We start from the raw sequence: 24,186 nt of genomic DNA on the forward strand, positions 1-24,186 counted from the left end.
AAATAAGCCATTGTTATATTCCTTCCTTTTACCTCTGAAAATCTTAATCTTTAGTTCATTCAAATATTGTCAGAATATTTGATTTCTCTTCAATTCTTCTTTATCCTACTGAATAGGTTTCTTCAATGCTTTAACAAGCCTCTTTTGTAAACAAAACAAAATAGTTGTATATAACTTCTATGGGTTAGCAATGCAGTTGAAGTTCCCATGTCTAGAGACTCTTGGGGTATAGATGAGAATAAACAGCTAAAGCCAAGCAAGATGGAATTGTTCCATTTTCGGAGAGATTCTCTGCCGTTCTCTCTTCAAGGAATTGAACTGCTCTAAGAAGTCATCCCAGATTCACATCCCAGATTAGTTTAGCAGATGGAAGCTGTGGCCATGACAGCCTTGCCATCAGACTGGTTCCCCTCAAGTGGTATACCATCAGGCTGGTATACCACCTGGAGCAGACATTATAAGAGTAATTCATATATTCATCAACTGGTTAAACTATTGCAAATGTCAGACATTCAAGGTATATCAGACTGGGATCCAGTGTCATGTAGCTTAGAAGTACTTTTATTGTAAAGTTATAGTAACAGAATCTTGTGATTCTGTTCTTTCTTCTTCTATCTTTGTGAGAATTCAGGAGGGGCTTCTTGGAGACGTTTCCTCAGCTATACATTCCTGCCATGGATTCAGTCTTATCTGATCATTATTTTGGTAGAGTCTCTTCTTCCTGTCCCACAAGGTCATTCTCTCTTTTCTGTATAGCAATATATTCTATATGGGGCTGTCTTTAAAGACCATTTGGAAATGAGGTATTTCAAAATGCAGTGGCCTACAAGTTACTTGCAGTAGGCACTATAAGCCCACGAGAACTTTACTCTATTAGCAACTATGGCTGCTAATAAATTTCCAGATGTACTTTAAATCTGTTTTTAACCTTAAATTCCTATATGCTTTGATACTGAGGTACCTTCAGGACTATATGCTTCAGCTAGAATTATGAACTATCTGAGGAAAAATTACTTCTCTCTGACTATTATGAAATTAGGGAGCTGAGGCCCGAAGAAAGTGGCCATTATTCTCTGAGAAGTCAAATTAGGCCTTTGAGTTATTCTTCCAGAAACAATTTTTAAAAATTCTACTACAGGGCGATGTCATCATTCCTTGGTAAACCAGTGAGAAAACACAACCAGATGAGCTAAATTTACTTTATTGTAAAGCTACATTAACAGAATCTTGCAAGTCTGAAACTACAAATTCCTTATCTTTCACTTTGAACTACTTGATCTTTTAAGATGGGTCCTTCCTTAGTTTCTTTCTCTCAGTGTTAAGCAACGGCAAACTTCTGCCCCTCCTGTCTGATTGTTTTCTAGTCTGCATCTCTTTTCTCCTTTCCCCAAGGTCACCTATGCATTCCATTATATTTGAGACCACACCAAATAGATGTGTTTTTTTATTGTAGGCACCTAAGGTGAGGTAGGTGGTATAGAAATGTAATAAATAAATAAAATGTTTATATTTCTCCAATTAGATTTGTTGTAATTTTTATTACATTGTGATGATTAAACTGTGGTTGCTTTACATTCACGTTTGCAATCATTCTTCTACATCACTGAGTTGTACAAATGGTTTAGAAATCTATTAATATATCACAAATTAAACATGAGAGGGATAATTTTTCTTTCGGGCCAGCACAAGTCAAGAGTGAATCACATCCTTGAATCAATTTCTTATATCCTTCAACCTAATTTCGAAATTTCTCTGCAAAAGATCCATTCAGATCTTTCATAGATGTCCTCTCCTTATTCCCTGCTTCTTAGAAGGAAAAGCTGCCATCTGAGAAAAGAGAGAGAGATGGGGAGGAGAAAGGGGGGGTGTGTCCTAACAACTTTGGCATGATGCAAACAATACCCATATGTATCTCTAGATGGTTTGCAAATATTTAAGTACAGCAAAAGCAAAATCTGCCTAAACTCCTAAAGTATTAAGAGAGGTTTAGTCCTGTTGTCAATAGGGAAGGCCTCCAGTATCATGTTTTTTTTTCTGTAGTCCTCCTGTGGCTCTCTCAAATGTTTCCAAAAATATTATAATTATCTGTAACAAAAGTTGATGCGATTCAGGGATGTGAACAAGGCTCTCTCTCCCTCTCCTTCTCCCCCTCTCCCTCCCTCTCTCTCTCCCCGATACAGATTATCCTTTGGAGTGACTAAATAGTGTATGTTCAGATTGGGACTAAATCCTGTCTGGAAAGGATCTTCAAGATAATCTTTGGCCTCACTTGCATTAGCCTTATCCATACTGCAACTCAAATAGATTATCCCTGAGGGAACCTAATGCTAAACAGAAAAAAGGTTGTTCGGTCTTCGAATGAATGTACCTGTAACACAGCTGGAGGAATTGCAAATCTGACTAATTAGTTTCATTTATGGTCGTACTGGTACACTCCCATTTCATTATTGCATTTTACATTTTCTGGTGAAATTGTAGTTCTTATTCAGACACACTAAAATATTACGGTATGCAGTATTCCAGTGGTGGGATTCAGCCAGTTCGCACCAGTTAAGTAGAACTGGTAGCTAATTTTTTGTTGCCCAGGCCCAGACTGGACTTCCGGAAGCAGCATCCATACAGAGAACTGGTTGTTCGCATATTTGAATCCCACCACTGCAATATTTAATACTGAAACAAAAAGCATATGAAGTATTATAATTCTGAAAAAGTAGGAGGTACTAAAAAGGTTTACAGCATTGCCATTGCATGTTCCTGTTGCCATAGCATTGTCTCTTTATTTTTAATCCAATATTTGTCTGAGACTATACATCAATGATTTGAGGAAAGTAATTGTCATGTGACAGAGTAAGTATATTAGAAGATGAGCATTTCCTGCCTGTTAATCTCTTCCCTTCTAAAGAGCTAAGCAATGAACTCCTTCTTATCCTAGTTCACACCAAGTATCTTTTTGGATTTTTTTTTTGTTTTCTTTTGTTTCAATGCTGCCTTCTGTGAAGGTGCCCCTTCCCCATTATGGCCAGCTGCACGCACCTTTTGTCCCTTGTCATTTATGTGACAGAAACCAGTCTTATCAGGAAATTTAAATAGAGCAGGTTTTACCAGCAGTGTACTAAAGTCTTGATTATCTCAAATAATTGTCATAAAAATATACAGCTAATGGAAAATATCACCAGAATGAAATGACAGATTAGAATGTGTATCATACGATTCCAGAAATAGATACCACAGTACTGTGTAAAATGTGTACATCTATCCTACTGTAGATCTGTATATTTTTGTTGTAAGACATATTCCAGGTTTGGAACAAAATATACAGTGTTTAAGTGCTAGTCACAGTACTTTTGCTTCACAGCTCTGTAAACAAAAGATTAAATTCTAATTTTTGTTAATGAAAAACAAACAAAATATTTCCTAAGTGAGCTTAGGAAAGAGACTAGTTTCTGACTGCACATTCCTATATATGTGCCTTTGTTCCAATCGTGTGGAGCCTTAAAATATTCAAGGTTGCATCCAATTGTGTTCATTCATTAGTGAATGGGAGAACAGGCTACCTCTCTCCTCTGTACGATTCACATTTCCCAAAGCAATGCTAGAAGGCTGCAGGGGAGAGATCCTTTACATGAGTAGTTAATTTACACTCTAGCGCTAGATTCACCAATATAGTGCTCATAAGAATGCTGATATGCTCCTGGATGTCTTTTTAATATTCAGCTGGTTCCTTGCCTATTTGTGTTTTTATAGTTTAATAAAACTACATAACAAAAAGAAAGAAAGAAAGCTGATATTCTATAAAACAAAGGAATGGCCTCCACTGCCATCATCTTTACTTCCAAGAACACCTCAGGATATTAATTATAGTCCATAGGTTTTGATAGACCATGAAAGTGATGAACAGCTTTAGCCCAACACCTACATTTGAAAATGTGACCCACATCAATAAGCTACATATGGACAGTAAGAAAAACTGCCAAGTTTCCATACAACTGAGAGCTTCTTATCTAGATCAGGTTGGGATCAACTGCCAAGGGAATGATTTTACCTGATTATTTCATTGAATATTTTTAATATTTCAATACACTATTATTTTTCTTTTTATTTGATATGACTATTACACTAATCAACAAACTAATATCTTGAAAATGTGCCCATCTATCCAGAAAAAGGTCAGAGTACACTTTACCAAGAGTCTTGCAAAGACAGTGGATTCCAGAACAATATATTAAGCTATGATTTCACTGATAAGTTTGTCCTGTTTATCTTTAAGATGCAAGGGGTTTGTGTATGTGTGTGTGTGTATGTTTGCCACAGTGCAATAATATGTCTACCTGTTTGCATTAAGAAGAGACATTTCTCCATATAAAATAATTTATCAAAATTCAATTTAGTTTGTTTACCAGTGTACCTGAATCAGGTGGCTGGTATCCCATATGTTTCAGAGGAAATGACAAAGCGAGAACTTATTCATAATTGAGTTCTTGGCAAAATCTCCATGTAGGCAAATGTTGTGTCATAAATCTGTGTGATTTGGCTGTTATTGTTGTTGCTGTTTTGCCTTTTCCACTTTGCTACTATTTGTGTGTATTTTCCCCATCATTCATGAGTCAATATATTCTTGATTAGGTCTGTAATGTTTACTGACAGTCTGCCACAAGTATGTAATTTTAGGGCAAAGTGTACAGCTTTTCATTCTAAGTGGGAAGACATGTAACTAGAATAGCAATATTCATCTAAGTAGGTTGTAGGAGACCATTATAGAAAACACTTCACAGCTTCCTTTACTGCATGAAAATCATTTCATAACGTACAAACTGCAGACATATAATTTATTTTTTATGATAGTTTGCTAACATTGTGTGTGCTAGCTAAGGATCTGCTATTTTTTTCCATAAATTTGAGTCTTTGTAAATTTTGCTTGCATTATCTTGTGTAAAAGATAAATCAAATGAACCTTCAAAGAAAACATTAAGGTGATTGAATAATTTTGGTTATATGCTATACAACAGATACCAAAGGTGTAATTGCAAATAATTCTTACTAGAAAGAAAAAAGGAAGACCTGTGTGGATACAGGATTGATTGATAATGTGCCATCAAGTAATTGTCAAATTTCAGCAATCACATAGACTTCCCCCCCCAGGATAATCTGTCCCTGAACTCATCTTTCAGGTTTTCCAATGGTGCACTATAAGTGACTCCATCCACCTTGCCACTGATCTTCCTTTTCTTCTCTTTCTTTCCGCTTTTCCCAGTATTAGAGGTTTTTCCAGATAGCTAGATGTTTGCACAATGTGTCTGAAGTAGAATGAATTGGAGCTTGGTCATTTGTCCCTTGAGCTAGAACTCTGGATTGATTTGTTCAATGATCCATTTGTTTGTTTTCTTGCCTGTTCACAGTACTCTCAAGAGGCTTCTCCAACACCAACCTTCAGAAGTGTCAATAGTCTTCCCATCCTGCGTCTTCAAAGTTCAACTTTTACTTCCATAGATTGTCACTAATCATACCTTGCATAATTCTGATTTTTGCAAATATAGATATATCACAAGACTTGAATATCTTTTCCAATGACTTTGTAGCTTCTCTACCAAGTGCTAGTCTTGAGCATATTTTTGACCACCTGTTCCTTTTATGGTGTGGTTGATTCTAAAAGGGAGAAACTATCCACCATTTTGCTATCTTGACTGTCAATTCTAAGGTTGGTTGTTCTACCTGTTATCATAAATTTAGTCTTTATATTTAATTTTAGTCCCAGTTTTTTCACTGTGCTCTTCGATTTTTAGTACTAGGGCTTACACATCTTCTGCATTCTCAGCTATCAGGGTAGTGTGGTCAGTACTTTACAGATTATTAATGTTTCTTCCTCCAGTTTTAAAACTGTGCTCATTTTTTTCTAATCCATTTCCCTTAATATATATTCAGAATATGAGTTGAATAAATAAGGGAAGTATATGCAGTCTTGTTGCACTCCTTTGCCAACCTGGAGCCAGTTTGTTTTGTTATGTCTATACTATGACTTTCTGACCTGTATAATAAGTTTCTCATGCGGGCAATGAGATTTGCTGGCATAGCTTGGTTAAAATCTTTCCTGTTTCTTCTTTCATTGCTTGCCATTTTTCAGTGAGTATTCCATAAATTCCTATAGCCTTTCAGTTTGTTAATGATCAGAGTATTGATGTAACTTCAATCTTACAGTAATGCAATTGTATATTTTAGCTAAGAATATACAATATTGCAATCAAATTATCCTTCAGGTTCTATCCTGTATCAACAAGTGGTATAAATGGCATAAAATGGCATGAAAAGGCATAAATATACATCTAAGTATTTTGATAGAAAGTATTACTTGGCAAACTTAAGTTAAACACAATTTAAGTGAATGCTTTAATGTATTATGTTGTGTAAAAATACATATTATGTCTTCCAGAAAACATCTCTATTCATATGCATGAAGAATGCTTGACATAGGCTGAAAGGACAGGATAAAATCAGGTATGATATCTGAAGACAATTGCTTAGATAATCAATTATTATCATGGGGCTAATGTCAGCAATTGGAATTCTGAGGATGTCATTCTCAATCATAATTTACCACATTAGCCTCATTGAATCTAGTTCACACATAATTCTAAACTATGTTATGTTTAATCATTTACTGAATAATCCAGAATTGACTGGGTTATCAACTAGTTGAAAGAAAATCAAACAAACCACAATAGGGCTTTGCATGATATGCAAAATCATTTACTGTGACATAACTTCCAAGTAATCATCCATAGATTAGTCTGACTCATAACTCATGTAGCTCTTTCTGTTGTTTTTTATTTAGCTTTAGAACTTTTCCCCTCATCTCATTAAAATTAAATACCAATTTTGCCTTGAACATCAAATGGCATAAAACCTTATTTACCACAGGAACATGCCACTTTTAACTTCTCTAGCTAAACATTTTTCAAGAAACACATCCAAACATCCCTGAAGAGTTCCTGTTTATTGTGTGGTTGTTACATTCAACTACATGTGTGTGTACGTGTGTGTGTGTGTGTGTTTTAGACACTTGACTTTTGACATCAGTCGCAAAAAGAGAGAGAATGCCTGCTCTTGTTGATTTACTTACTTATCTCATTCTGAAAGACCTCTCAGAATGCTTTGAATACTATGTGTGTTTCTGTGGGTTGGGTTAGCATTTGGTAACTTGGGTTATATTTTAAAAACAGCAAAATGGCCATGAGATAAGCGTTGTTTGACTTAATAATTCAAGGTCTGCTTTAGTTTTAGATAAACAGGCTTGTTTGCAGGGCAGCAAGGATAAAGGAACAATGGCATTTTGCTTTATAAGGGCCATAGTTTTAATTACTCATTCCTTTCACAAGTAGGCTACAAGGATTGGCTAGATATATTGGGTTGGCTTTGAGTAGTTCTTATAACTATCAATAATTCAAGTCAGCCACTGTGCTGGACATATACACCTTGTGATTCATAGGGTGTACCATGGGGTGTATGCTATTAGTCATACAACTGAAAAGGAAAGCAAATGATACTTAAAACACACATACCTATTCAGCCTTGTCTAAAAAGGGTCCCAAAAGGAAGACACTGTTTCTGGATTACTGTGATTGTTATCATATGTTACTGTTTATTTAGGTAAATTAGGAATTTAAATCCTGCAAAGATTTTAAATGTGGTGATTCGTTTAACAATGAAATCTATTAGTTACATCCATTTATACAAAAGCCTCTGGAAAATAATGATTTGCAGAAGCATGTTTGTATGAAAGTTTCATATGTTTCTATGAAGAAACAAAAATTCATGGATCCAGCTGAAAGCCTAGCTAATGCAACTATCTGTTGCATAGGGGCAATCAGATGCTTTTTTGAAGCCCCATATAGGAACTGAAGAATAGCATTTTCCTGCTTTGTTTACCAAACAAATCATATCCATAAACTCATCTGATTCCTACACCACATCAGCTAAACTGTGGCTTGTTTAATTCTGGCAATGTGTTATCAGAATTAAGCCACTGTAATTTATGACAGTCTTGTTGTGACACTCATTTTCATATATAGTTTGTTTGATACAAACTATGGTTTAGTGCTGTCCAACCTTGCCACTGCTCCAATACTGAAGGACAAAACACAGACTTCTAGACTAGTAGCTAATGATAACCTTAACATTTATACATTTCTCTGATATTTTTTGAGCCAACTAAGTTGAGTTTGTCTTTTTTTTTCTTTGATTACATACATGACATAATTCATGTTAGGAACATAACATTTACTTGGGAATTAGTCCCACTGCATCTGGTGCTTTTTACTCTCAGATGAGTATTAAGATTATACAGTGCTGCAGATTCAAAGGCAAAGAGATGCTCGTACAGTATTGCAGATAGCATCTGGTTGCAACTCCATAATTTTTGTTTTGAATCATGCTATAGCTGCAAAGAGCATTCATACATACCAGCTGGATTGAGGAATTGAGGACAGGTGCCCTGTGAGTATCCCATGTACTCCAAAATACTTTTTTATCTTGAAATCAAAAGGGTTACACCTACAGCTTCATTGAGCAGGGACTTACAGATCAAATTGCTTGTCAGCAAATTATGAATGTATGTGAATAAGAATTCCAACTTGTAATTGTATACATAGATAGTCCTTAATATACAACCATTTGTTTAACAAGGGTTCAGAGTGAGTTACGACCCGTTACAACTGTCATGCCACTCCCATGAGCACATGATTGTGATTTGGGCACTTGGCAACCAGCTTGCAATGTGACCAGCTCCAATGTCCTGGTGCCACATGATTATGATTTGGACCTTCCCAGCAAAGTCAATGAGCAGGGGAGATTCATTTAATGACCACAAAATTCATTTGATGACTGTGGTAAATGATTATAAAATTGGGTGGTCATGTAATGACTTGTTTAATGACTACATTTCTTAATGACTGAAATTCCAACCTCCAACTATGGTTATAAGTTGAGGACTACCTGTATGTGGGGGTATTTTTGGCTTAGGAAGAAAAATTAGGGTGATTTTGTCCCAAAATATTGCTGAACAGTGATTGAATAGCTTGTTGTTTGAGGTTCAGTGTGTGGAATGAAACTGATAACAGATTTTAGGTACTCTTTGACAAATGCAGCAATTATCAATGTTATCTATTGTACTTTTATTACATAATGGATACCATTTTGAATTGTGTCATTCAAGCATCAGATTATATTCCTGAGTAATATTCAACAAGTACACTTAAAATTATGTTCAAAACCAAAAGATACACAAATAAATGGAACTTGGACCTATACGTATGCATCTATGTATAGATTATATGTGCAGACATGTATTTATTTCCTTTTTTTCTTTCAGTTGTTATTGGTTTTGCCATTATTTCATTTTTTTCAGTGTTCATTTTCCACGTTTTTATTTTCTCAAAGAAAAAAAATAGTTATATATAAGCCATCTTTGCTCCACTAGATGAGTTTTGAATGCTTTTTCAGATGTCATCCCAGAAACATAGATAAGTTGATAAGGCATTATATTGTGTGCCTTTTGTCTTAATGTATTGGGTGAACTCAGATTATTATGGTTTATAAAACATGTAATGTGAACAACCTAGTTGTAATTTAGTGAATAAAACATGATCAGATGAAGTATGCATAGTTTGCAGCAGTGTTTGAACACAGACACAACATCGTTTGTGCTTAATTCAGATTATGAACTTTTGAATCAAGTAGACATATTGGAATAAGTATATCTACAAGACTGCAGACTTACTCATTTTGTTAAGTTTCAATATAATTATGTTGTGTTTCTTATTTTCTCTCTGGTTGGCAAATGTCAGTCAGTATCAGCTTCTTAATAATAATAATAATAATAATAGTAATAGTAATAGTAATAGTAATAATAATAATAATAATAATAATAATAATAATAATAATAATAATAATAATAATAATAATAAGTTGGAAGGGACCTTGGAGGTCATCTAGTCCAACCCCCTGCTAAGGCAGAAAACCCTATACCATTTCAGACAAATGGCTGTCCAGTCTCTTCTTAAAAACTTCCAGTGTTGGAGCATTCACCACTTCTGGAGGCAGGTTGTTCCACTGGTTAATTGTTCTCACTGTCAGGAAGTTTCTCCTTAGTTCTAGGTTGCTTCTCTCCTTGACTAGTTTCCATCCATTGCTTCTTGTCTTGCTTTCAGGTGCCTTGGAGAGTAGCTTGGCTCCCTCTTCCTTGTGGCGGCCCCTGAGATATTGGAACACTGCTATCATGTCACCCCTCGCCCTTCTCTTCATTAAAGTATACATACCCAATTCCAGCAACCGTTCCCTATATGTTTTAGCCTCCAGTCCCCCAATCATCTTTGTTGCTCTTCTCTGTACTCTTTATAGTCTCGACATCTTTTTTTCATCATGGTGACCAAAACTGGATGCAGTATTCCAGGTGTGGCCTTACCAAGGCATTGTAAAGTGGTATTAGTACTTCACGTGATCTTGATTCTATTCCTCTGTTAATGCAGCCTAGCACTGTGTTGGCTTTTTTGGCAGCTGCAGCACACTGCTGGCTCATATTTAAGTGATTGTCCACTAGGACTCTGAGATCCCTCTCACAGTTACTACTATCGAGCAAGGTACCACCTATACTATACCTGTGCATTTGATTTTTCCTGCCTAAATGCAGAACCTTACTTTTTTCACAATTGAATTTCATTTTGTTAGATAGTGCCCAATGTTCAAGTCTGTCCAGATCCTCCTGTATCTTAAGCCTATCTTCTGGAGTATTGGCTATTCCTGCCAGCTTGGTGTCATCTGCAAATTTGATGAGTTCCCCATCTATCCCCTCATCCAAATTGTTGATGAAGATGTTGAAGAGCACTGGGCCCAGAACAGAGCCCTGGGGCACCCCACTACACACTTCCTTCCATGTAGATGCAGTTCCATCTTGAACCGTTTTTCATAACCTTTAAAAATATTCTTTTTCCAATATGAAAATGCATTCTTAGTTTGGGGGAGGGAGTGAAATTGTCTCTTGAGAATCACATCAAATGTGTGAGAGCCGAAATAGAAAGTTGTATTTTGCTCATATAGTTTAGAATGGACCTCTGGATAGCATTCACCCGAAAAAAAATTTCAATGACCTTAGCTGAGACCTGTCACAAGATCTCTATTTGCCCTTGCATTTACATGAAGCCAACCTGGGGGCCTCCTTCATTGTGTCACTTTCATTTCAGTGATCAGGGATTCTGAAAATTAGAGACTAAAACAACTTGAACCATGTGACCATTCCAGGTTTATCACAACATCTGAGTTCATAAATTTGTGTTGAACCCAAACCAAACAAACCATACTACAGTTTGGAGAGATTGTGACTCTTGTCTCTGACTTTTTGATCTTCCACCTGGCCATTTTATACACCCAGGGCTTTTTTTCTCATAGAATGCTCAGAATGGAGTTCCGGCACCTTTTTTGGATGGAACCTTGTAGGGTAGGCAAGGCAGGTTGTATGACATGTGTGAGTTCCGGCACCTTTTTCTTTTACAAAAAAAGCACCGTATACACCTAATGAAGAAAAGCAGTGAAGTGTCTCACTGGCTTGGTTTGCAGGGCACGTGGAACACCACCAACTAGCCAGCCACATTTTAATCTGACCGTGCAAACCTTATGATTCTCTTTTATCAAGCAAGCTCAGAAAACTCCATTTGAGCTAGCATTTTTATAGTCACCACAGGTAAGACTGTTAGATGGGCAGCGCAATTACGTTCAGGTACAGCTTGTTCCAGTTCAATTCCCAGAATTATTGCCTGCATCCTATTAGTTGCATTTAATTAGGAGCGAGATCTAGTGAATTCACGGGGACTTACTTCAGATTTTGAATTGACCCTTCAGGAAGTGTTGTCTTTAAAGATGCCCACCCCAACTCTCTCCCTGCTTGCGTCTTTTCGTGAAGCCAGAGACGAGCAGGTGCTATCTCGTAGTTGCAGTTTTGGAAAGGCAAAACTGTCATTTGTTTAATTTTATTTTTTTGAACGCGGAAGGGTGGCGCTCTCTCTCACACACACATCCTGAAGTGACTTTCAGGCTCACCCAGATACCACGTAGGCTGGCGGGGAGGGGAAAGAAAGAGGGAGAAGCCAGTCAGAACAACCGGAGGAGGAGGGCATGTGCAGCGTTTGGGACTCTCCAAGTGGTGGAAAGAGAGGCCGAAGGAGGCGGCAGCCTGAGAATTTCTGAGGGCTCACAGGCCTCTCGGGCTGGGCGGCGGAGAGAAGAGAGCGAGGCGCCGCCGCCGTCGGAGAACGCGCGCGCGGGTGGAAACGCCGAGCCAACTCCGCGCTTACCTCGCAATTAGGGTCGCGGAGCAATAAAGCTCCCCCCACCCTCTTTTTTTCTTCTAAACCCCCTCCCGCCCACCACCTCCGCTAGCCCTGCCTTCTGTGGCGGCTAGTCTCCGCTGGCCCTGCCCACGTTTCCCTCCTTCCCTCCCTCCCCCCCGCGGTCATGTGTTGCCTTTTTTTTTGTTGTTTGCAGTGGAAACAATTTCGCCTCCTTCTAGCACCTCCGACCCAAACCGCTACTCGCTGAGACGGGGTGGGCGGGGGGGGGAAGAGAGAGAGAGAGAGCGAGCAAAGGAAGGGGGAGACGGCTGGAGCGTGAGGCAAAGCAAAGGCGGCGAGGTGGGAGTGTGTGTGTGTGTGTAACTGCAGCAGGGTCCCATGCTCGCCTCGGATTTCCTTTTCGGCTCTGGGCTCCCCTCGCTTTTTCCCTTCGGCCACATTGTTGGCTTCAGGCTGGGGGAGGAAGCAATGCCTTGTTCAATCGGATGAAAAGTTTGCATAATGATCACGGGAAAGGCGGCGGGGAAAATCTAGAACTCACCCAGGACAGGTAAGTTTAGATTTGATTTTTTAAAAAAAACATACGTGTGCGTGTGTGCGTTGAGTGTGCGGTGGGGCGTTTTTGTCTTTTCTGCTTTCTGTGTAGATTCCCGTTTCTTTCAACTATATAATTCCTTCGCTGGAAAGATTGCGTAAGATTCTCTGCATTGGAATAGAAAGAAGGGGCAAGCCGAGAGAGACAAGAAAAGGTGAATGGGCGCAAGACGCAGTAAAATCAGTTTGGAAATGTCTCAAACCAACTTCCTGTTCGTCTTGAAATAAAGGGATGTAAATTCTCTTGGTATTGTCAGGTGAATCGGGTCGAGCCGAGAGTTTGCAGGCACGAGCCGAATGTGTAATTTTGTCATTGCTGCTCTAGTCCTAACTGATAAGAGACCCTTGACGAAGAGTTGGTGTGGTGTTTTAAAGTTGGGGAGGATGGGAGTTTGAGGACGAACTCGACCTTTACAACATCTCAAATAATATGTTTGGGTTTTTTTTGCGACAGGGATTGCTTCCAATCGCTTCCTGTAGTTTGGGGGAGCATTTTTTTTTCCTTTTAAGTTTTAAAATCCCGTCGTTTTTTTTTTTTTTAAGTAGTAGTATGAGTTTTAGGATTAAGACGGCAAATTTTTGAAATGATTTTTAGAGAAATAGATTCGTAAGCTCTTGGGGGAGGCGTATATGAAGGCGTGATGTAGAAGAAGATAGGCCAATGCAAGGTTTAAGATATCTGACCAGCATTGAAGGTATGTTCGCTGCAAATGGCACTGTATAGACATAAGTGCAGTTTTCCAGTCGCCTAGCAACGCTATTGATTGATTTGAATCCCAGCCAATCAGCGGCGTCCTTCTCCCCTTCAAATGTTTTTGACAAGTACAGAAGGGAGTGTAGGCAAAGTGCAGTCTCTGCTCTGTTCTTCACTTAAAAGTATTGACCTGCTGTATGTATATATATATATATATATATATATATATATATATATATATATATATATATATATATATATATATATATATATATATATATATATGTATGTGTATATATATATGTATGTGTATATATATATGTATGTATATATATGTATACCGCCCTTATATATATATATGTGTGTGTGTGTGTGTGTGTGTGTATTCAAATGTAGTCTTCAAATATATGTCGCTGCATAGATATGCATAATTTTGAGAAACAGCAATAACAGTAATTCCTTTTTGTACATTGTTTCAGTTTTTACAATTCTAAATATTAAAAACAGTGGCTCTCTCAAGCAACAGTAATGTTCATTTTACACACAGTGATGTCAAATTCTGGGGACATCTGACAGCTACCTCTTTACAAAGTATTTGTTGCTGGTTAGTGTGTAATTGTTTGGTTAGAATTCTTCAGCCCCCCCCCCCATTTCGTTAATTAGAAATGGCAGGAAAGTTATTCCTTTACAGTTAGAATCCAGTTGAGGAAAACTCAGCTAAGTTTCTAAAATTTATTTTGCTGTATACTTTTTTCCTTCATGTAAATCTAAACTAGAATTTCTCTTTTCCGTAATTCAGCTTAGGTTATGAAATTGTCTGCTGTTCTTTCAACTGAAATTCTGCAAACTTTGTTCTTGAAACTGTACAGTTAGGTCCCGTTTCTAGAATGGACGAAAACGTGCTATTTTTTGCATCGCTTCTGAAAACTCTTATCTTTGTGCACACAAAAGAGGCACTTCTTATAGTTTCCAAGCTGTGGATGTTGAAATGTACATCATATAATGCATATTTCAATAAAATCTGTCCTTCAGTCATGTGCAACATTTCTCATTAAGTTATTTATATTTTCCAATGATTATTAGAATCCATGAGACATTTACAGCATGATCCAAAGTCTGCCCTGTAGTATTCAGTGGCTTTTACTCTATATAACTATAAATAAAATCACATGCTTAAAACATGTAGTAAAGTGGTTGTGGCGGTTAAACCAGACTTGTTTGGTGGTTTATAATTTTAATTAACTCAGATCATGTGGAAAACCATGAAGTTGACCCTGAATCTATAGAATTGGAAAGAGTTGCTAGTTTATCATAAGCTCTTAGAAGTCACTAGTTTTTGTGTGAAAATTGATGGTATTATATAGTCCTTTGGGAGAATGCTGGCAAGTAAGCAAATTAAACTGAAAGAGAGCAGCATGTTGTCATAGCAACAGAGCAATTAAATTATGTTGTCAGCCATGATATAATTTTCCTATTTAAAAGCTTGCTCATGGGATATAAGTTCTCTGTACTGAATGCATTTGGCTACATTGCTTTCAACTAAAGGCGGGGAGATTAATGTTTTAGGGATACACGTTGCAGTAATCTCCCTTACTTCCCCAGTGCTTCCATGTTTCAATGTACTAAGAATGTCTTCACTAGGCAGCATTTCTTGACACTGAAACAGCATTGTGAAGAAAAACAGCATTGAAAACCCTCCTTGAGCAATGTTTCCGGGTACTTCCACTACCTCTCCCCCTTCTTCCAATGGAGAGAGATGTAGTTTCCATATGTAACTTTAAAGAACATCTTAATCACATTTTTGTTTTTAATGGTTGAACTTTGTTTTAACAGTTATCAGTACATTTTCTCATTAGTAGCAGTGTGGTATGAAATAGATTCATTTAACTTTTTCACCTATTTTTATATTTTTGTTCAGTTTCATTTTTATTCAACTCTTTTATCCAAGAATCTTGCTCTTTTTCTTCTTGTGTTTTTTCTTCAACTCACCTTACTGACCTCTTATGTAATTGTAATTTATTTCATTGTTTTGAAACATCAGCATCAAGTCTTTTACATAGATTTTTGATATTTCATATCTTATTAAATTATTGCGATTTTTTTTTACATTCACCTTTTCAACATGCAGCTTTGGGTTGTCTACTTGGTTTCCTATCCAAGTACTAATTAGGATACATACTGTTTAATTTATTTCCATCAAACGGCTAAAAAGGCTTATTAAACAAATATAGACTATCTCTGTAAAGAAATACATTTATTTTAATTTAGAGATCCTAGTTTTATAGTGATGTGTGAACGTGTTTGAACTTTGATTTTATTTGTGGTATGCTTGTTCAAACTGTGCCCAAAGCAACCAGTATTATCTTTATAGTTAGCATGGAATTTTGCATCTGGCAGAAATACAACTAACATGAGCAACTTAGCCTATACTTTCTCTGTCATAAAAGCCTTGATTGACCAAAGCCATGATGTGGAGTGATGGTCAGTATCTTGAGGATGACAATAACATATGGAATACTATTGAAGATAGATAGAATATTGAATTGTTAATCAACTTGTTTCAGATAAAGAGTAAAAAACTTAAGATGTGGCTTTGATTGCTTAATCTTGATAATGGAATTCAGGTTTAATAAGTTTGTAATGCTTTCTCAAATACTTCCCTAACAAATATCAGATAGTTAGGCTATTTGTTTGTACACATTTTCTAGCTTTGGTTAGCCTGATCTATTTTTGCATACTATTCTCTGAGCCCAGTATAGCAACAACAGTATCTACTGATCAGTGTATGACATCACTGTTCATGCTTTTTTCTAAGTCATGCTTATCACATTCAGTGTTTACTGTAATTTCAGCTAAATTTGTTGTTGTGGGGGTGAATTCTTTTTCTGTATATGCATTTTTTCTCTGCTTCTCTAAGTTGTATTTAGATCACTGAAACTTAATTCTGAATGCATACCACAAATTCTGTTGCAGTTTCTTTGGGAAGCTAAGTGAATGCTTGGTTTTTTTTGTGTGTGTGTGTGTGTGTAAACATGGAGTTTTGCCTGTTTGTGTGTTTTGCCAAAGTTAGAGAGGCTATAATTATAATATGGCTGTGTTCACACTGGAAGTGAAACAGCTGAAATTAACATGAAGCAACTGGTCTTAAGCTCTCAATTTTGCATGGTTATTACAAACAGTAACAATTATTATGACCAGTGATAGTGGAGTCCATACTAATATGCTTGTTTGGGAGAAAGTACAATTGATAGCTTTAGTTTATTTTTCAAGTGAATGGATAAAGCATGACAGTCTTAGTTTAAAAGGGCATAACCTATTTTTGTTGTTTATAGGCAGAAAAATTAATGTATTTCAAAAATGCAATAATATTTATTGCAAAAATTAAAATTCCATCATTGTCTTATTCTCTGAATGTTGCTTATATCAGTCTGGATATGCGTGGGTGGGAAGGGTGCATAGTTACTAGACTTCATAAAAAGCCCTAGTGCAGACTAGGAAAATGTTTGAATGTTATTTTCTTTTTATCTATCTAACTTTTTTTCTTGTAAAATTTGGTTTTATTTTATTAGGAGCCTCAGACTAAATGGGTCCAGTTATGCCTCCTAGTAAGAAGCCAGAGGGCTCAGGAATTACCATTTCCAGTGGACTGAGCCAGTGTTACACAGATGGTGACCTATCAAAAACTCTACAGGATGAGGAAGACTTAGATTTTTCTTTGCCTACTCTTCGATTGGAAAAAGGTCCTATAGAAGATGAAGAACTTACCAATTTGAACTGGTTACATGAGAGTAAGAACTTGCTGAAAAGTTTTGGGGACTCTGTCTTAAGAAGTGTTAGCCCAGTTCAAGACCTGGATGATGATACCCCTCCATCTCCTGCTCATGCTGACATGCCCTATGATGCCAAGCAGAACCCTAACTGTAAACCACCATATTCATTTAGCTGCCTCATATTTATGGCCATTGAGGACTCTCCAAACAAACGGCTTCCTGTGAAGGATATATACAACTGGATTTTGGAACACTTCCCTTATTTTGCAAATGCTCCTACTGGATGGAAAAATTCTGTGAGGCATAATCTGTCATTAAATAAATGTTTTAAGAAAGTGGACAAAGACAGAAGTCAGGTGAGGCTGGAATAATGTCTGTAAAATCCATTTAGTCTTCTAATCTTTATTACTACTTTGGGTTTGGGCTTTTTTGTGTTGTTTTTTTGTTCTAGTTAAAATGGATCAAGCAGTCCTGTGTCTCCTCTTTCCTCTCTCCCAGTATTACTTAAGAAATAGTATTTACTCTCAAGTGGTTCATTTATAAAACATTGATTTTTTTTTTGTCTAGACAGCTGTAAGATATTGTTTGTATAAATATGTAGTATGCATTTTTAAATTCCATTTTATCTCTCTCTCTACAATACCAATATAGGGTATTTTGTTTTACTGATGATTTTGAGACATACCAGGTGCCTGTAATCACATAGAATGAGTTGAATACTATGCTTGGCTTTATATACGTCTGTGCAGTTTTTGCTTCTCTTCCATTTTAATTGAATGTAAAGAAATTGATTTCTTACATATAGTGTTGGATGCACAGACATTTGCAATCTTGCAGTTTTCTGTTTATTACTAAACAATTTTACCATTTTTATATTAATATTAACATTTTTATATTAATATTTCATTTATAAACATCTGCTGTAACTTTGGCTTATTTTGGGTTGCTTCCATGCAAGGAACTGGTGAGATCTGTATCTCTTTAAGTTCAGTAAAATTCACAGATGGGAAAAAATCTAGTATCAAAAAATTTATTTTTGGTTTCTGTTTGCGTAACTTCGGATAAAGTATTTGAACTAAGGAGAAGTGAAAGTCTTTAAGTTTTGCAAAAAAGAAAAGCACTGTGAGTTGAGATAAATAGCTTATATACAGATATTCCATTCAGGATTGCATCTTTACAGAAGATGTACTTAGTCTTTCTGGTCTGTATTTTATCACAGGCAGCAGATCTGCAGATTTAAGCAACGGCTGCCTAATTGTTTGCATTAAAGAAGCAAGAATTGAATGTAGGACCATCTTTATACCAACCTTGTTCTCTGTGTTTGGAGAATGATCTCTTGCCATTGTTAGTTGTTGAATTATATCATCCAGCCTTTTATTGAATCTGTTATGATATAAATCTTGGAGCTGCTTCTGAGACAAAACAGTATTTCTATTAGATGGTAACTCTTGTTGGTAAAATGTGAAAGCTGAGATTAAGAGTGATTTCAGGAATGTTTATTATATCTTGCACAGCTGTGTTAGAAGCAACACATGAATGATATCTGTGCAACATGGTGTTACTATGATTTATGTCTCATCTCTATCAAATCTAATGCATTTTAGACTTTCTGTGAGGCACAGCAGTCAAAAGTCTTAAAAGTGCATGGTACTAAGATCAATACCATTTGAATTAAAAGCAGTTTTTGATTTTAAAAAATATGTATATTTGTGCAACATTTTCTTTCTCCAAAATGCTAGTAAATGTAAATAACCTACTGAGGTATTTGGTAACCCCTGTTTGAGGAAAAGATATTTGATATTCAACAGGCTGAAGCAAATGTTGCAGATTATTTTGAGCATTCTTTGGTGTTGGATTCTTTTGGTCGTGCCTGTGTGTATGTGTAAATATCAGAAGTAAGGAATAATGCAAGCATAACATTTTTTCAGATGTTTTTCTTTCAACTATTCTGCTATTACCTTTCTGTACTCATGTCCCACTTTCCTTTGGGATCAAGCAGCCAGATACTCTTATTTCTGTTGTGTTAACATCTCTTCCAGCTGTTTGTAATCTCCTACTGAGAGACTGATGAAGGTTTTTAAAATGTGATATTAAGTTATAAGTGGAGTGGATGTATTAACTTAAAAATCAAGATGATTTAGTCATGAATTGTTAGGAAAAAATAAAGAACACCTTTAAATCAAGTTTCTAGTTTGCACTTTCAATATTTCTTTTAAAAGATGCATTGCAGTTGCTAGCTCTGTTTTGATTTTTTTTACATCTAAATAAAAACGCATACTCTTAATATGTTCACATGTTACACTGAAGTACACTGAACCAGAAACTAATCAACGTATTTTAGCCTAATATCCAGAAACAGGATAAATTCATGTGTTATCAAGTTTTTGAAAACTGAATTGAGTAAACTATGGTTAGGTTAACAAGTATAAAAATATATTGCACAAATGTATCTTCTATGTTAAAGCATATAGGTAGTCTGTGACTTATAACCAAAATCAGGGCTCCTTATAGATGTAAGTGGTCACAATAGTAAGTTGAGACACCATGTGACTGAACTGAATTTTATGACTGTTTTTATGATGTTCATGGAGAAATTCACTGTTGTTAAGTGGTGGTTAAGTGAATCACATCACTAGGTGAATCCAGCATATCCACTGGGTGCTTTTTGCCATTTTCTGCTGGAAAGTGGCAAAACGTCTCAAATTGTGTCACATGACTGTCTGATGCTGCAGTCAGTTGTAAACATGAGCCGGTTGCTAAGCGCCCAAAATGCAATCATGTGACTGGTGTGTGTGTGTGTGGTGGTCATAACTTCAAAGATAGGCAATAGGTAGCTTTTTTTGAAGTCCATCCTAACTTTGAATGGTCATGATGAAATTATTATGTCAAGGACTACCTTTACAACACATTCCACATAGATACGCTGTTATCTAGGGCATGAAACAGTTCTGTTTCTCCAGGGGATGGGGACGATTGGACTATAAATTCTATGCTTCTCAGCAGCATTGTCTATGTTAGATGGGATATGAGTTTGAGGATTTCTAGTTAAACTCAAATATAAAGTACTGGCTTGAGAATATTATCTTACACAAAGAATGTATTCATTTTTAGGCCAGGCATCTAGATCAGTATTTTTCAACCTTTTCACAGATTGTACCACTTTTAGGATATGGCAATATTCAAGTACCATCAGTTGCTTAACAAGGTGTCAAAAACTTGATGACCCAAAATAGAAAAAAGTGATAAAGTACAGGTAGTCTTTGACTTACAACAATTCGCTTAGTGACTATTACAACAGCACTGAATAAAGTGACTTATGACCATTTTTCAAACTTATGACCATTGCAGCATTCCCCAGGGTCACGTGATGTACATTCAGATGCTTGGCAACTGATTCATATTTATGATGGTCACAATGTTTGAGGGTCATGTGATCCCCTTTTGCAACTTTCTGACAAGCAAAGTCAATGGGGAAACCAGATTCACTTAGCAATTAGTGTTACTAATTTAACAACTACAGCGATTCATTTATCAAATGAGGCAAGAAAAGTCATAAAATGGGACAAAACTCATTTAACTAATTTCTCACCTAGCAACATAAATTTTGGGCTCAGTTGTGGTCATAGCTTGAAGACTATCTGTATACCCACACCACACTTTTAATGGGAAACTTGTGCCTATTTCTCTGACATTAATCTTTGCACTGTTCTATCCCCCTTCTCTCCCTCTGCTTGTCTCAAAGAAGCCTCTCCTCTTCTTTGTCCCTCTTTCCCCATCCCCTTCTCTTTCCCCATGGTCTTTTTTTCTCCTCCTCTCCCACCAAACCTCCTCCTTTTATATCCTCTCCTCTCTCCCTCCTCCTCCTCCTCCTCCTCTCTTCGGTGCAACTCCAGCTGACTCCTCTCCTCCAGGCTGCAAGCTGCTCCATCTCTTTTTCTGTCCTCTTTCCCCATCAGCTTTTTTTCTCTCTCACTCTCCTGCCCAAACTACCTCTTTTATACCCTCTCCTCTCCTCCTCCTTTTCTCTTTGGTGTGACTCCAGCTGACTCCTCTCCCCCAGGTTGCGTGCTGCTCCCAGAAATGCCAATCACCTGGAGCCCCACGCCAATCTTGGGTGCTCAGCAGAGCCCCTGCAACACCGCAGCTCCAGCTGACTCTCCCACAGGCCTGTGCGGTGGTGCCGCCACTTTAACTCATTCCCCCACTACACTTTTACACTTTTTTTTACACTTGTTTTTTACAGTGCTTTTCAACCCGTCGTACACACACCATCTACCAGGTGCTGAAGTACCACCAATGGTAAGTGTGCCCCGGGTTGAAAAGCACTGATCTAGGTTTTCTTTTTTTTATGCTATTAGTTACAACAGCGCTAAGGTGCTAGTAATGCCAGTTCATAACTTGAAGACTGAACAAATTGCAGAGCTCAGCTAATTAGCATTCATTAAATAAGTATGTATGGCCTCAGTGACATATGCATTGATACTTTGGGGATCAAACTTGAAACTTGATGCATTGCCAATGTATTTCTCTTTTTGATTAAGTCTCAAAAAATACTTTCCTATACTTGGAAGAAAAGCATTTTGGATATTTCTTGTACTTAACATGTAAGTTTATAGATCTGATAGTTTTTACTGCAGTTTATTGTAAAATATCAAAATACTATTGAAGTTTGGTTCATGGACTCCATTTGAAGAGATGATTAGGCATTGCTTTACTTTATTTGTCCAGAACCTGTTTGTTTAACTCTTCAGATGGTAGACAGAATGGAAATATTGTAAATAGATTTTGAAAAATATGTAATGTGGAATGCCATACGGTAGCCCTTGAATTACAACAGTTTGTTTAGTGAACATTTGAAGTTACAGTGGCACTGGAAAAAATGACTTATGACCTTTTTTTACACTCAAGACCATTGCAGCATCTCCATGGTTATATGATTTGGATGCATGGCAATTGGTTCATATTTATGATGGTTGCAGTGTCCCAGGATTATGTGATCATCTTGTGCAACCTTTTGATAAGCAATTCTATAACAACCATGTTATCAACTTGACAACTGCAGTGATTCACTTAACAAATCTTTCGAGAAAGATGGGGCAAAACTCATTTCACAAATGTCTTGCTTAGCAACTTTAATTTTGGGCTCAGTTGTAATTTTAAGTCAAGGACTATACCACTTGAATAATTCCATTGTGAGCTCTAATTTCCATGATGTTATGATGGATGTAAGGTGTTATACAACCTTATGCATTTGTGTTGCTCTTTGAATATTTTTCTGTTAGTTATTCTGTGAAATAAGGTGACTGAGGAAAAAATAAAAATATAAATAACAATTTTATGAAATCTTTGCCTTCCTTATGAGTAAAGTTTACATCCTGTAAAAGCAACAGATGCCACTGTATTTTTACATTGGATTTTCCTTTACGTCTTTATATACTTCCTAACTTTTATAATCTTCGAAGCGGTAAAATGATTAAAAATCTTTTTATCCAAAGTTGTTATATCCCTAACTGCTTTGTTTTATTGTTGTTGCAAAGTGTAATTGTAATTTAAAAAGTGGTTTATCTTTATTCAGAATTTGAGTTATGTAATTCCCAAAATAGAACCTTATAATTTGGTTTCAGCATGTCTGAAGATTTTTTTTTTAACATGCAGCTCAAAACTTTCCCAAAATAATAGAAAAGCAAAACTTAGCCAGGACTAAGTTGTACATAACATCCCAAATCTCTTTAGCATTTGAATTAATGTTTTTCTCTTTTCTTTCTTAAGGTTTTTATTTTTTTGGCAGTTCAGACTCAGTTTTGTTCACCTGAAACTTTTTAGTGATTTAACGTTCTGTTGAAATTCATTAGAACTTTGTCATGCACTTGGCACCATTTTCTGTTTCAGAAAGAGAGCAAATTGAGGTACATAACAATTAAATGGAAAATAAATGATCATTTATTTTAGACTTCCCTTTATAAATTGTCTTATTATCCTGAGTATCAGTATATGTATAGTATGTGCTTTGGGGCTATAAAACATTTGGGATGCTGCAAGAGCTGGTTTGAGGAGTTTCTTTTTTTTAAAGCAAACTCTAGAAAATGGTTTGCATTAACCTTGATTTTCAGAGAATAGGATAATTATGCTTGCCATTTTCCTGTTAGATTTATTCCCATGAGTTTAGGGATATTTCCAATAGAACAGAGGTGGGAGGCAAGCTACAGCAGAAAGGAAAAATTCCTAGAAATCGTTTATTTATCCTTTGTCAATCCTGATTTTGATCCAAATGTTTTAAAGAACTCTTTAAGAATATTGGTTTGCCCTTTTGATATATTTGAGCGCAATATGTTATATTAAACATAAGGTTTAAGCTATACAGCAAGGGTGTCAAACTCGCAATGTCACCTGATGTGTCACGATGTATCACCACTTTTTTCCATTGCCGGCAATGGGGTGGGTGCAGTTTCGCCATGACGCATCTGGCCCATGGGCTGGCAGTTTGACACCCCTGCTATACAGGGATAGGCAGAACATTGTTAAAAGTGAGCAAGCTATGAGAGTTGTTAAACTGGATATATTCTTAAGACAGCAAGAAAAAAAATCTTACAGAACTTATAAGAGCCTTGGTGGAGCAGTGGGCTAATGCCTCCTTAAGTAACACCAGCTGCCTGCAATCAGTGCAGGTTTGCATCCCACCAGGCTCAAGGTTGACTCAGCCTTCCATCCTTCCGAGGTAGGTAAAATGAGGACCCAGATTGTTGGGGGCAATTAAGCTGACTTTGTAATAATGCCGCTTGGGGGGTGTATGAAAGCC

At 36.7% G+C, this 24,186-nt stretch overlaps 1 protein-coding gene across 3 annotated transcripts in view; it reads left to right on the forward strand.

The window, feature by feature from the left end:
• Positions 1–24,186, forward strand: part of FOXN3 (forkhead box N3) — a 228,826-nt gene that overhangs the window by 47,723 nt on the left and 156,917 nt on the right. Inside the window, exons 1-2 of one of the 3 annotated variants that reach the window (XM_081322212.1) lie at positions 12,638–12,882; positions 17,190–17,746. In XM_081322212.1, coding sequence (XP_081178338.1) covers positions 17,204–17,746 — 543 coding nt within the window. In that variant the 5' untranslated portion in view covers positions 12,638–12,882; positions 17,190–17,203. Of the gene's footprint in view, positions 1–12,637; positions 12,883–12,981; positions 13,082–17,189; positions 17,747–24,186 lie in introns of those variants that run through there. The other 2 variants (XM_081322213.1, XM_081322211.1) reach the window with 2 other exon arrangements.

This window comes from Vipera berus, assembly GCF_964194415.1.
Source record: "Vipera berus genome assembly, chromosome: 1".
In the NCBI taxonomy this organism is placed as follows: domain Eukaryota; kingdom Metazoa; phylum Chordata; class Lepidosauria; order Squamata; family Viperidae; genus Vipera; species Vipera berus.